At 40.4% G+C, this 14,900-nt stretch overlaps 2 protein-coding genes across 3 annotated transcripts in view; both read right to left on the bottom strand.

Moving 5' to 3' along the window:
• The window catches only part of LOC109628136 (cnksr family member 3), a 48,622-nt gene extending 46,588 nt beyond the window's left edge, over window positions 1-2,034 (bottom strand). For both annotated transcript variants that reach the window (XR_011244836.1, XM_069536423.1), the window contains exon 1: window positions 1,771-2,034. Coding sequence is in view for 1 of the 2 variants with exons in the window: in XM_069536423.1 (XP_069392524.1) it covers window positions 1,771-1,822 (52 nt within the window). In the remaining variant the exon portion in view is untranslated. The remainder of the gene's footprint in view (window positions 1-1,770) is intronic.
• Window positions 2,035-6,286: 4,252 nt separating this feature from the next.
• On the bottom strand, window positions 6,287-14,504 carry qpct (glutaminyl-peptide cyclotransferase). Its single transcript, XM_020084641.2, has 7 exons — window positions 14,309-14,504; window positions 11,783-11,929; window positions 11,278-11,559; window positions 9,347-9,514; window positions 8,786-8,885; window positions 7,769-7,885; window positions 6,287-7,382 (listed from the first exon to the last, which is right to left on the bottom strand). Exons 1-7 carry the CDS (start codon window positions 14,432-14,434, stop codon window positions 7,174-7,176), a joined length of 1,149 nt encoding a protein of 382 aa, XP_019940200.2. The 5' UTR covers window positions 14,435-14,504; the 3' UTR covers window positions 6,287-7,173.
• Window positions 14,505-14,900: the final 396 nt, after the last annotated feature.

Here is a 14,900-nt window from a genome sequence, read left to right on the forward strand (position 1 = left end):
ATGGGGCCTGTGTAGACAACTAATCCTCCAACCACACATGCCCTGGTTGTGCTCTTCTCACTACACACACTGACCCTAACCCCTCCACAATCCCCCTCAGCTCCCAGCTATAGATGAGCACTGGAGGGAAGGTCACAAACACTGTTACGGCTCCGAATGATGACCAGAGAGCTCTGAAATTCAATTCACGAGAAGAAAAGGAAAGCACCTACAATTTGTTTTGGGAGTTGACAAAATGCCATTAAAAGGAAAGCAAAGACAAACAGCTTTGAGACACATCAACAACACATTACTCACTTAGCAGCATTATAATGACACACTTCACTGGTTTGCATTTGGAAGACAGCACGGCGACAACTTCATACTTCACATACCATTTGGTGTCCCTCACTAGACATACCTGTGCTGTGACTGAACTCTGGTTAAAAGAGGAATGATGCCATTACCATTGTGAGCATTCCTGACGAGTATGGTTTGCTATTGAGGTGTCTGACCTTTAAAAAGCACAAAAAAGGGATCTGACTGAAAAGTGGGTTATTTAAGATAACTTGACTTCCTAAGAGGGAGTGAGTTGGCAACATGAGGGCAGTTTTTTTTTGTAAATAAACTTAGATAATTGTTTAAGTCAGTATGGACTGGACATCTATGGTACTTGATTTACAAATAAGTATTGAAATGATGAGCGTACAGACTTTTATGACAGGGTCACTCCTCACTATTTTTAATATTAGTAGAGTCTATGACGTAAAAATAGACTGGCAAATATGTTGCCCATTTCTGACAGAAAAGTTAGTGTATTTAAGAATCAAACAATTCTTATTGAAACTCAACAAGTTCTACAAGCACAAGCTGTAATTTTAAGTTGAAGAAACTCAATTAATCTGTTGAGTTACCAATTTTAGTTTTGTAATAAGTTGCTTAGTCAGTGTATAGTGTTCAGCTGATACTTCAGCTGGGGAAAATTGCCCAACATCAGTAAGTGAGGGTAAAATCAGTGAGACTGGATTGTGCAGTCTGTTTCTGACAGAGAGATATAGGACAGTGAGTAAAACATTTCTTTACAGGGAAAAAAACTAATTTGTACATGAACTTCAAAAATAACTGGTAACACACAAATTAATTAAGTTAACAAGTTATACTGGAGCAAATTTGATCATTTCAAGTTGAAGAAACCTAATTAATGTGTGTGTTATCAACAGAAGTACATTTTTAAGTGTCTTTTTTCAGTGTATGGTGTTCAGCTGATCTCTCAAATCAAAACGTTGGCGTGATATAAACATCTCAGCTGAGCAGTGGTGTCTTCAATTGGCGACACAAAATGAATTAAGTTCCAACTAAAGTGAACTCATACTGGCAAATCGAATCATTTTAAGTTGAAGAAACACAATTCATTTGTATGTTTCCCAGTGAAGTGTCTGTTTAAGTTTCTTTTGTCAGTGAAGTGTTCGGCTGATGTTCGTTTATCCAGTCAACCTGGAAGCTCGATTTAAAGGTTACAGCTGAGCAGTGGTGTTGAAGAAGAGGGAACTGCTCAACATCAGTGAGAGTTGCAGCAGATGCGGTGCCATTGTTATGAGTCTGAGTGGAGGAGGAGGAATGTTGCCACAGTTTCTACGAAACTAGCCGGAGATAAGCGAGGAGAGGAGCGAGTGACGAGGAGAAGGACACTGACAGTGAGCCTGGATGAGCCCCTGTCTGTGCCCCTGTCTGTGCCTTGTTACACTACATGAACACAACACACACACACACAAAGTGCTCCACACTTCTTACCTCTCATCCACTCGACAACTTGCTTCGGCGTCCACTTGGTTATGGGCTCCATGGTTTCTCCAACACAACGTCAGCGGCAAAACAACAACAACAACAACAAAAAAACAAACGTGGCGACGAGAGTTAGATTCAAGAGAAACGAAGCCGAGCTGTCACATCGTTAGGACTGCTGGAGGCTGCTGCTCTGTTTGTGTTCAGCCACCACACGACTGAGAACACATGTGACCGGAGGATCGCAAATCCCCCACAGCTCCTCACGGCCCGGCCCGGGATCACTGCTGCCTTCACGTACCGCCGGGAACACTGGGAGAAATCCCCACCGCGTGCAAAGTGACGACACGGGAAACCTTTGTTGAGATAACTTTGCTTTTTTTCTCAGCTATGGAAAAAGTACAAGGAGTGTTTATCATCTCCCGAGGGGCAATTTGTTGTACAGTCAGCAATCAGTGCTCGGCAAAAAGAGAAATCACAGATTGATTTATAAAAGCAACGTACGGTGGACGAGAGATACATTTTACAACACATAGGCTGCAAAATTCCACAATACATGTAAAACCAAAACAGTGATGAACCTTGCTGTAGTTCAATGCTTCATGAAGTTCCATCACAACTGACGAGTAGCAGACTTCAATAACTTGGTCCCCTGGAAACATTTCCGTATTTGTATGTGTTGTGACTTTTTGCAGTGAAACCAACTGGTGTGTCAGGGACACACAGGCAGGTATGATCAGCCTGTGGTGGGCCAGCTTTAGAAGCGGGTGTCTGGTGATTCAAAGGCCAAAACACCTTTTAATGCTAAGGAACACAAACTGAAGATACTATATGTCCCTAACATCTTCTGGTGATCGCTAACACCTGCTCACATCCACTGGTGATTGGCTACCTAACTCTTGCAAAAGACCCTAAAACGTACAAGGGATATTTTTGTCCTATGCTCTGAAGATAACGAAAGAAATCGAACTTATACATAAGCCTCCAACATGAACAGAAATAAAGCAAGTTCAGTTTTATTTAGTGAAATACACTATGTTTAAAATCTTCATTGAAGATAAACCAGGTAGGATGAACACAAAGTTTTCCAGGTTCACTCTGCACCATAGACTGTTAGTAAAAAGCTCTGCACACAATGTCCAGCACACAAACAATAAGTGACAGTATATTGCAGAACTGTTCGAGGAGGTCTCACCAGTGACAATGAATAATTCTAAAGTAGCTCTGGAGCATTGACACGGAACAAGAGAAAATAACATTACAAACAGGCACTGCACTGGTTTTATAAAAGTATATGCAAATGTGATAAATATCATGATCAAAAATACACAAACGCCTAATAGTGTTTATTTACCAGGCTGAACCATGAATACGAGGGTTTACATGCTGCACCTGAATGCAGCGTGTGATGTAGGTAGTTTCCGTGTGTTCCCCGCCCTCTTTGAAACTGGAGGCGTGTTCAATGAACAGTGTGCAGCTCAGTGGAGAGTTGGTTTCTCCCACTTTCTTCTGTCCAGTGAACTCAATGTGACTCACCACTGCCCTCTGTTGGTATCTCGCTTCTTTGCAAGTCAGGGCAAACAGCTACACACTTCACAACAACTAACTAACTAACTAACTAACTAACTAACTAACTAACTAACTAACTAACTAACTAACTGACTAACTAACTGACTGACTGATTAGATAAGATAAGATGTACATTATCGAATTCAAATGTGACAGAGCAACACAAAAGTGTAGCAGCAAAAATGGAAAATTATAAGTATGATCTAAAATTGAAATACTATATACAATATAAGGCTATGAATATGCAATATAAAGGTGCAATTTGTCCAAATTCTTCTCAAACTATTGTCTTAATCTAAATCTAATGAAAGAAAAAAATAGACAAACTGATATGTGAAGCAGGCGTGGTAATACAAACATGTATTTTACAAAAAAAACCCAACTCGCACTACATTATAACACTGTGTGATATTATATATGTCACATAAAGCAGATTAAGGTTGGCAACCAGGGATATGCAGGTGTTGGAGCAGCTGCAAGAAAAAGTTAAAAATAGCATCTGTTAAAATCTCTATCAAAATGGTCATCAAGATAAAAACAACAAAATCTTTCTTTACTTCAAGGCTTTAAGAAATTGCAAATCCTTCATAGCCGTGTGTCTTTATTAAGAGGTCCTCAACAGAGGTGATGGTTTTCAATGGTTTCTGACATTAAATGACCTTTCCTGGCTCACTGATTTTAATATCGATCTGAAACACACCTTTCATGGGAGAGTCCGGGCCCTTCCCCATGACTCCCCCGCTGCACAGCTGGAAGCTGAATGTGCTGCACTGTAATTTAGCTGCATACTAAACCTCAACTGTTATTAAACTTCCTGAGCAATGTATCAGTTTGTTTTCAGGCAAAAAATCCTGGAAGCCACAATAGAGTGCAGGCCTATTACTACTCATCTATTATCTTTGTCTCTCCTCTTAGAGCCTTTAGCTACAACTAGCACTCATGCACCTTAAGAAGATGGATCATGGCTTTAGACTATGGAGGTTTTTTCCTATCTTTATTCAAGAGCGTGGTCTCTCAGTTCGAGCGCATGACTTGTTGAACTTAAGTTCAGATTGTGTATTACCTTTCATCAAAACCCTGCCCTTGCACTAAATAGCCCCTGTTTAGCATTTAAATTTGCTCTGCTTCTGCTCAAACTGTGTGCTTGCACTCAGCTACATTGTTGTTCGCATGGATTCCCTGCACTCCAGCTTCAGCCCCTCTCCGCATTCTACCTGCTTTCTGTGCGCTCGTGAACCGTCTGCTCTCAGATTTCTTCTTTTTCTCTCCTGGAATTGGGTTGAATTTGGGTTGTAACACAAAAAATTCTGGAATTTTTTATGTTACAACCCTGTCAAAAGTTCCAAACCAATAGAATGCCAGGAGTCGTGTTGACCATTGGTCAACCAATGAAATGAATGATATCCCTGCCTCGCTGCGGGCACGTTTGCTTTACTTCAGAGAGTCCTGTGCGGTCTGTTCATCCACTCCCACCCTCCACGGCTTTATTATATGGACTTCCCCTGGTTTTCTCTATGACTTTTTGGAATAAGAAGACAGCATAAAAGCAACACTATGTCTGAGTGCAAGCACACACTTTCAGCAGAAGCAGAGAACATTTAAGTGCAAACGGGCTATTTTAGTATAAGGACAGGGTTTTGATGAAAAGCAAAACACAATCTGAACATAAATTCAACACATCATGCTCTCAAACTGAAAGACCATGCTCTTGAATAAAGATATGAAAAAACCCCAACAGATATCAGAAACTAATCCCAAGTTCAAAGATGTAGACTTTCTCCAGCTATAAAACATTTGAAGAATTCACAAGGGACTAGAAAAAGATCTCCCTGGTTACACCTCCTCTTGGTTCTATTTGTGTCTGTGTGAGTGGCTGTGTTGTGATCAAAGTATCATAAGTACAAGTATTTTTGTCTCCGACTGTGACAGAAAAAAGTCACAAAGAAGGAACTTTATTATGTGATTTTCAACTTAACTGTTTTTATCCAGAATTAACGCACAATCAAGCCAAGAAAAAAGAATCATTTTAAATGTGCGCACATTAATCATAAAAAATTGTGTTTCAGCTAAAAAGTCTGGTGTGAGGCACTGGTGAGGGATGGACATACTATTTATTTATTTTATTTTATATATTTGCCAACTTGATATTAGAAGCTAAAATTTAAAGGATTATTTATTTATTCATTGAGAAGTAATGATTTAATGAATGCAAAATAAACTGAATGCGATAACTGAGATCACTGACTGAGAGAAATCTGATTTTCTTTTTTTACTAAAACTATTGGATCCACTTCTGTGACCTTATTGTAAAATTATGTGAATTTGTTTTCGCTTAGTTTCCGAGAAGTTGTTCTAACTTGAGATGGCGTTAGCTCGGAATAAAATACAGATTATTTAAAGAAATGAAATGCTTCTACAAAGCAGGTGACTAACTTTATTCTACCAGTCAAAGGAAGCATGCACATATTGACCCATGTCTTCATACGTTAAGTCTCCTTTAAGACAGAGAAATGTGGTATGTTGGTGTGCGTTGTTACCAGGCATCATAAACATTTCTGACTGCGGCCAACGGGGGAGTCAGAGCCAGGTTCAGTTCTCATGGGAGGGGGCTGGATTCATGGGGATTTGGGTGGTGTGGAATTCAGGGGAGGTCCTCCCTGATAGGATTAAGTGAATCATGGGATTGTTGTTGTCGAGGTGAGGCTGAGGGATGGAGGGATTGTTTGGTCTGCTGCGAGGAAGAGAGGGCCCAAGCTTCAAGGCTGAGAGAGAGGAACTGTACTGGCCATTCTTGCTTAATGCTGTGAGGTTAAAATAGCAGGAAAACATTCACACTTCCTCAAAGGTCACCTCTCTTTAACATTACAACCAAGCATCAGAGCAGGTCAGCGTCTTTACCCCCAGTGTACTAACATTCAAACAAAGACTTCAAGATCAAAAACTCCACATGATCCGCTTTGTATTCTGAATCAACATTTATTTTCAGCCCCGATATACAGGAAATCCAGATTTGGCTTTGTATATTATTCTGGGATCTACCACTTGAAGGTCACTGCTAATACAGAGACGTATAAACAAAGGCAGGCATGTGAAACATCAGCACAGGAAGTTATCCGCTTCGCTATCGGAGATGACAGGATATGAAGTGCTTAATATGTCGTGATAATACAAATACACCCACTTCCTGCCACTGACAGGTTTACAATCCAAACACTGAGCAGATTTGCTGGAGGAGAGGAGATGTCACATACCCTGGAGCTGAGACACACCTCGTGACACATGTGCATTGCCACATAGTATTTCTCACATGTAGAATTCACGTGAATGAATGACCTATTGTATATTTAGCACGACGGGCTCTGCAAGTGTTCCCATTGCAATTCTCGTATAGCACACATCAGCATCTTTGCACTTGCTATGCAATATTTTCATAATTTGAAATTATGTCAAATGTATCATTTATTTGTAACTATTTTTCCTCAGGCCTGATCCTAGACCTAAGCGTTGACTCCAATAAGCCTCCTCACAGGGTAAATGAGGGGTTTAGGGTGATATAAAGAGAGCAGTGTGGTAAACACAGGAGATCCTGTGTGCTCATCTCACTGCTGCGGACTAAAGCTGTGAAGTCTTTAAGTCTCTAACGAAACCAATAAAAAAAAAAGGCTCTTCTTATATATACTAACAAAATGGAAACTTTAACATGGATTTTGAAACAATACAAGAGTTCTTATATAAACATATTCTCTGTGTTTCTTCTGCAGTTGGCGGCTGAGTACTGGTATTCAAAGTTAATGACACGTCTATAAAATACGAGCTGAGGACCTTTTCTGCAGCCAAACAATTTCATGGAGCATTCTGTGGATTTGAATGTACTAATGGTACTGAAGTGACAGAAGGGACTTCTGGTCTGGCGTCGAGGTACTCCAGGACAAAGACCTGCATGATCTTGTTGAGGTTCTGAATGGTGGAGCGATCCAGGTTCTGTTCGTTGTCGTCGAACGTGTGCCACACGGACGGGAATGGTGAGGGGATGAGGTGGAGGACACGTACACCTGAAAGAGAAGCACAGGATGAGAATCCAACAGATTTTACACGTCATATGAAATGACTGTGTTAAAGGTTCAGTGTGTGGAATTTAGTGACATCTAGAGGTGAAGTTGCAGGTTGCAGCTGAATACCCCTGTCATAAAAACTCAAAAGGTTTTAGTTTGGACGACAGTTAAAAACATGGCGGCTTCCACAGAGAGGATCCCCCTCCATGTAAATATAACGTTTTTAAATATAAAGGGGCCATTCTGTGGTAAAGAACACAACAATTCATACAATTTAGATGAAACACACCAGTGAAAACATCACTAGGATTATTCATTGTTCAATTTCTGCCAAAAATCCCTTTCACTTAAATCTTACACACTGAACCTTTAATGGATGTGTGTACCTCTTTTCAGGAATGGGACATGATCGTCTTGTATATGGCCGACTGGTCGGTCAGGCCAGAAATATTGCTCGCTGTTAGGATGATCCACCAGCTGGTTCATGGACTGGAGACGCTTTTCTGAGAGTACAGGAGGCAGATAGTGAAAATGTGTATCTGTAAGTTTAGTTTCATGAAAAAAACATAGGTCTGCTTTAATAAAACGGATAAGATAATTTCATCAGAATGCTATTGGTTTGGTTTGAGCAGTTTGGAAATATATCCAAGCCCTAAAAAGTCAACACATTTTAATTGAAGACTAAATTCTGATCTGATGTATGAGCTGATATATTTATATATTTGGAAAAGAAAATTGGTATCCCTGAGATAGTTATCAAATGCCTTAGAAAAAGAAATGTAATTGAGTCTTGATATTTTACGATTTAACCATACACTTAATACTTATGATGAAAAATAAGACACAAATACCAAACCAAATATAGAACTTGAAGTGTAAAAAGTGTAAATATAAATCCACATCTATTCTGCATTGTTCATTCTGTAAAATGCACAATCTGCAAACCCATACAATATGATATATACGATATAAGGCTCATATTGTCCGATATTTATTGGACACCCTGTAAATCAGCTGGATTCTAGTCAACATAATATGTGACATTACCCGCCTCAAACCAATGAGAACTACAGCAATGATAAAAGATAAATCAAGAAATCTGTCAAGTTTAAATAAAAAAGTTCAGATTTTGGCAACCATTTGAATCTAGAAAGAAGCTGTCAGGGCCTTTAATGCCCCATTAGCATTTAAACTAATAGTGCAGTCAGAGAGGATGGGAAAAGCTACAGGCTAATTCCCACACTTTAAACTGTCAGCCCAGTTGGCCTCCGCACACTGACGGCTGTCTGTAATATAACTGGTGATTCATAACTAGTAATTACAATGACTCATGGCTGATTTACGGAGTTTGTCTGGCACATCTTCATGGTGCTGCAGCAATAGTTAAATGTTAGATCATTCACCAATGTTCTGCAGTCTGGTGAGCCAGGGCGTTGTGCTGGGGAACTGGTTGCCAAAGTGAGGGCTGGGAGCTCCGATCAGGTCCAACAGCATGAGCAGATCCTGCAGGAGGAGAGTCGAGGAGGGAGGAGTGTGAACCATGCTGGTGAGAAACTTTTTTATAAATCCTGAAGACGAATCCACACTCGATGCTGTCAGAGTTTATCTTTTTCTCCATGTGGGGATAAACAGTAGCACTATCTGCGTATTGCCAGGATACAGAAATACTTTACATACCATGATAAGATGATAAATGGTGTTTGATACCAGGACACCCAAGACTCCCAAATGATAAAATATGTGTCTTTGTAAGCCTATGAGAAATTCTCCAACAGTTTTAGACATTCCTGTGTGTGTGCGTGTGTGTGTGTGTGTGTGTGCATGTGTGTGTGTGTGTGTGTGTGTGTGTGTGTGTGTGTGTGTGAGGAGATCAGGCATTGGACTGAAATTGATGAGGGTGAACAAAGGGATGATATTGTCATTAAGTGTTGAGACAGAGAAGGATGAGCAGAAGTGATATGTACTATGCCGTGCAGCTGGTTGGTGTGTGTGGCCCCGGCCGGGTGTGGCGTGCTCTCCATCTTCTGGGCGAGGTGGCGAGAGCCGTAGAGGGAGTCTGTGGGCGTCCAGTGGAAGAGGGCCTCCTCTCCGTCGAAGAAGATCAGCTGCAGGGTCAGGTCGGGGTTGGTGCTCTACAGTGGGAAGTAAAAGAAAAAGTTGTACAGCAATTCCCCAAAGAAGTATATCAACACAGATTAATTGAAATTTCTAGAAAAGTTTGCACTACAATTCTGCGGAACCACAACCTCACCTCTCCAAAATGATCGCACGCAATTAAATTGAATCGAGGAAACCAGACATTTTTCATATTTTACAACAGTTAATATTTTTTCATTCAACATAGCAATGTGGGGGTGTGGTTATAACCACAGTCTATGGTTATAACCCTATATTCCCCCCTAAGCTTGTTTTGTAAATCTTGGACAATAAAGTTTAAAAAGAAAAATTTACCCGTTCAGTTTTTACTACATTCCATTGCTGCCCTCTAGTGGTCTTTTATATGACAGCAACACAAAAGCAGCTGCAGGATTAAAAAAGTAGTTTTTATGTGAAACATTGATTTCATTCTTAAGATGTGTTACACACATGCCTCTGTAATGCTATTTCAACCACGTCTCCTATGTGATGTATCAGCTGTGACTGATTCCGTGTCCTCCTCCAATATGTTTGCATTCAGAGCAGATTCCTATTCCCTCAGTGACCTTTGTGACAGACAGCTGAGGCCGATGAACATGTCCCTCGGCTGATCTCCCCGTCACCGACTCTGTCACTGTCCGCCCAACAGACCAGACTCTCAACTGTCACGCAGGACAAGTTCAGGGGAGCAGGCTTCATGAATGCTAAGTGTTTTCCCTCTGCATCTCTTGCACATGCAGCGACTAAATATTGTTGGTGGAAAATAAATGTTTACTACTATAAGACAGACGCAGTAATTATAATGTGGGTTATGTTACAACTGAAGTTGAGATTGAGGGTGGATATTTACAGAGGTTTGTTTAAATAATATAATTTATACATTACTTTATATCTGAGACTTTCTTTAAGCTTTTCTGTAAAATCTATAATCTCTTATTGAATGACTCATTGATAATTGATGCTTACAGGATAAGAAATCACCATTTTCCCACAAATACCTTCATTATTTTGTCTATTTTTTTCTGCCATGAAGTCATCAATATATTTTTTCTTTGCCAATACTGGTCTTTCCATGAGATTTGTCAAAACCTAAACACAAATGTGAATCGATCCTATTAACAAGTATTGTCATTGTAGCGGAAGCCTGATAAACGGTGGTTTAATCCTCCATTGCATTAAAGAAACTATGCTAACTAACAAATCATCAGTGTGCTGAACAGGACAGTTTTGGCTAAAGGGGAAGGGATTTGCTTCTGAGAACACATGGGCTCTTGTTTGATGTATTGTTTGCTCCAAACTACCATTCCCAGGTTGTTAAGAAAATCACTTAACTTTTGGTAAAAATTAAGCTTTATATTTGTGGCTTATTTTTAAAGACAGAGAACGTTCATGTGATTGGTATTGACACTTGTTGAATAGCAGAAAAATATAGAATAACACCAGTCTTGCACGAAATTCAACTGTGTTTTCAATGCTACACTGATAAAATGTCTTCTACGGTGCGTGAAGAAAAGTCACGTTCACCCAGTTCTAAAAATGTCTGCCGTGTTTGGCCTTGTTATTCAAGAGCTTACTGGTGTTGACTTTGTATGTACGACTTTGCTGTGATACTGTGTAGTCACAACCACAGAAACAAACACACCTCTACCTGGCCTGCGTGTCACTGAAAGGAATGTTTAATGCACTCTGGATGCACTATGCAAAAGATGCTTGACTTATTGTAGTGTGTACATGTAAGTCAGTCGTTAGCACACTACACCTTCTGAGTCTTCAGTTCTTCATCCAGGGCTCGTGCCACCTCCAGCATCATGGCACAGGGAACGGCAGAATCAGTGGCGCCCTGGAACTCCTGCCCGTACCACTGTGGGGGGTAGTACTTGGAGTCGTAGTGACAGGCCAGAACCAGGCGGCGCTTGGCTGATGGGTTGAGGGTGGCAACCAGGTTGGTGAAGGGCAGAGGGCCATAGGGGGTTTGTGACCTGAACTTATCCTCTGTGACCTCCCAGCCAGCTCCGAGCGAACCCAGGGTGGTTTTGATATGCTGGAAGAAAAATGAACACACACGTGGTAATATTACTAATGAACAAAGAGTACTCCATCACCACATGAGCAAGATGAACATGAACATGAAATGTAGAAGAAAACCAGAAGAATTATCAGCTGATGTCTGCTGCTTTTTTATGTAAGACATTTGTCCTGCCAATTACTCAAATATCTTTAACAACACACTGCATTTAGGGTTGTGGTCTAAATGATGAGCTCACCTCCTGCACAGCCTGGCTGCCGGCAGAGCCCGGGTACCTGGTGACCAGCAGCGGCCTCAGATCCCTCTGCCACATCTGCTCCAGATCTGTGTGAGACAGCGCCACACGGATCTCATCTTGCGTTAGTGTGATGGCTCGGTGATGGAGCTGAGCGGGACCCGAAGACAAAAACAAGATGAGACGAACTGAACGAGAAGTATTTGGTTTCAAGTATTATTTAAGGAGGAAATACAAGTACATATAGAGGAACTACGTCATGGGTAAAGGTGTGGTGTGTGATCAGAACAATAATATACGGCTGGAATGTTATATAGAGCATTATCATGTTAGATTCAATTCAACAACTTGTTACTAAGAGCAGGGGAAATCTTCCTGTTATGGATTTAAATGGAGCAAGAATGTGGATGACACACAGTGTGCAAAACCACAAATGTTAGTCAGTCACAACGGTCAGATAATTCTGTTTTATTACTGGAAACCCCAAGCAGGGGAACATTTATTTCAGTATTTATGATTTGATAGTGACATCTGAGGAGCGAATCCATTTAAAAACTGAATTTCTTACAGTTGGCTACTATAAAATCACCTGTAACAATGTGCGGACAAACCAGATGTAATATGTAAAAATAAATAAAGCAATAATTTAATGCTCCGAAGTTCAGTCTAACATCTCCTCAGCGAGTGACACAATGGCTGATTAAAGTTGTTCGACCTGACGATGATTGAGTGGATTCATATTCACACTATGTCTGCTTTACTGAATCAGGGGTCCACTGAATAGAGAGACAGAAAAGTGAGGGGCTCTTTTCCTCTAAGACACAGCCCCCTCCAAATGCAAATCAATTGTTCATTTTAAGCAACGCAATATGGATTTAGGTTCATGTTTCAAGCTGAGTGTCAGTCCAGTGTGCTCATGTTTACGGTCACAGGTTTAAAAAAAAAACCCAACATATTGATCCGTCGATCCCAAGGCTCTGTTTTCATTTGGTCTCAAAGTTCAGCTGCTAAGCACCACGGTTGTCCTGGTAACAACCTGAACCGACAGGGAGGATGGAGATCGTGAACGTCAGAGCACTGTCAATGCACGTGTGTGTGTGTGTGTGGGCACGACTCCAGCCTCTCAAATGACAGGCATTCTATGTAGTAGGGGTGGAAATGAGAAAAATATAGTGGAATTGTCAAAACCTGATTAACAACCTTTTTTTTTCTTCACCTCTGCTAAGGAGGTTATCACCGCTGTCTGTTTGTTTGCTTGTAAGCAAGATTAGACAAAAACAACTGAACTGATCTTCACGAAACTTGGCGGAAAGATGTGAAATGGGAAGAACTAGATAAATGTTTCTTTCTTCAACATTGAGTGTTTTTCAACATTTCACCAATTTCCCAGCGAATCACTTAATTTACGGAGGTATGCTGTCTATAGAGGGCCATTCTATATTGATGAATCTGATTATTGGCATTACCATTTCAGAAAATAGTGAAAAGATATCTAGCATATTTTCCAAGAACCCACAGAGAGTGTAATTAAGTCCAAGGATATTTAATATACAGTGAGAAAAGCAGCATGTAATCAAATACGGGAATGTTAAATAGATCAAATAAGAAACTGATTATGTGACTAACATCTAATTGCAGCCCTGCTCAAGATATGTATGTCCTGTAAATAAGATTATTTTCAAGGGAAATAGCAGGAATACACGTTTGTTCTTCCTCCTATAGTTTGGTGTCATCTTATCGGGGCCTATTCCTCTAGTCTCTTCATTTACAACAGAATAAACATTCTCTTACAAAACTTGGAGCACACCACTGGCTGACTCAAGCATGAGTCCTGTAATTACACAGTGGCAAATGCACAGTCCCCGTATAATTATGTGGTCATGTGATCCAAAGGGCTGGTGGGGCTCACTGAGCTCAGAGAGGGTTAAAAATGGGGGGTCCACTTAAACGTCTATAAATACCTAAGACCTGCAATTGGAGGATCAATGATGAGGACGGTGCTGCCATAGCAACCAGGCAAAGAGAAGAGGAGAAAACATAGATGAGGGAACATGAGTGGCCAGGCATATACCCCAGGTGCATCTCAGGAGGATTACACAAGCCGTGCCAAGAATCTGTGCAGACGACAGCTGGAATGTCATGAATATTAATATATGATAAATGTAAAAGATGGATTCAGAAATGTAATTACTTCTTTTATAATAAATAACAGTAAACACTGGTGATATTTCATAGAAAACCTGCACATAGAATTAATTACATTTTTTTCCCATTAAGATTGCTAAAGAAATTGAGTACACGTGATATAATACGGTGCATAGAATAATATCATCATCCAATAACGATTCAAATAAATACATGGCAGTTAATCAAGCAACCAATCACTTGATCCTCACTTGATAATACAAAGACAAAAACACTGACTGTGGCAAGTTGAAAAGAAATGGCTTCACTTTTACAGACACTTATCTGATTGACTGAATGTACAAATGTGACTGAACCTGGTACAACGTTAAGAGTAAGTCTTACCTTTTCTTGAGTCCAGGGGATTGCAGTGGAGCAGTGGATGAATATGAAGCAGATGACCACAGTGTGAAACATTCTGGAGGCACAGTGTGTCCGCCCAGCCATCGCTGCTGTGGCTCCTCTGCACATTCCTCTCCCTCCTGTGTGAGAGCTCACAGAGCTGCTGCAGTCATGTGAAGAGCAGGAGGGAGGACCAGAGGCTCTTAACACCACAGCGTCACCATACTGCTCTGTGTGTGTGTGTGTGTGTGTGTGTGTGTGTGTGTGTGTGTGGAAACAATATTGACATAGTGATAGGAAATAGGAAAATGTCTCCTTTTCACCAGCAAACTAACAGTGTAGGTCATAGGACATAATCTAATGAGAACCATCATGTCCTCTGATTAGTGAACATTTTAAATGAAACATTTATTTAGTTATTTACTAAATAAACAATACCAAGTAATAGGTACCTTCTTTTTTACCTTTTACCAAGTAATACATTTCTTGGTAATATAGGTTATTTTATGTTTTATACAGTTACCGACTAATAACTCTAAAGCTAACATAAATAAATAAATAAATGAATAATACAATACCCTATCACTAAGTAGTG

Source organism: Paralichthys olivaceus, chromosome 12 (genome assembly GCF_024713975.1).
Source record: "Paralichthys olivaceus isolate ysfri-2021 chromosome 12, ASM2471397v2, whole genome shotgun sequence".
NCBI lineage: Eukaryota > Metazoa > Chordata > Actinopteri > Pleuronectiformes > Paralichthyidae > Paralichthys > Paralichthys olivaceus.

Coding starts and splice junctions, on each gene's coding strand:
- qpct (XM_020084641.2), bottom strand. CDS start 14,434: ATGTGCAGAGGAGCCACAGCAGCGATGGCTGGGCGGACACACTGTGCC. Junction 11,930..14,308: donor TCCCCTGGACTCAAGAAAAG/GTAAGACTTACT, acceptor GGTCCCGCTCAG/CTCCATCACCGAGCCATCAC. Junction 7,383..7,768: donor TGTCCCATTCCTGAAAAGAG/GTACACACATCC, acceptor CTTCTCTTTCAG/GTGTACGTGTCCTCCACCTC.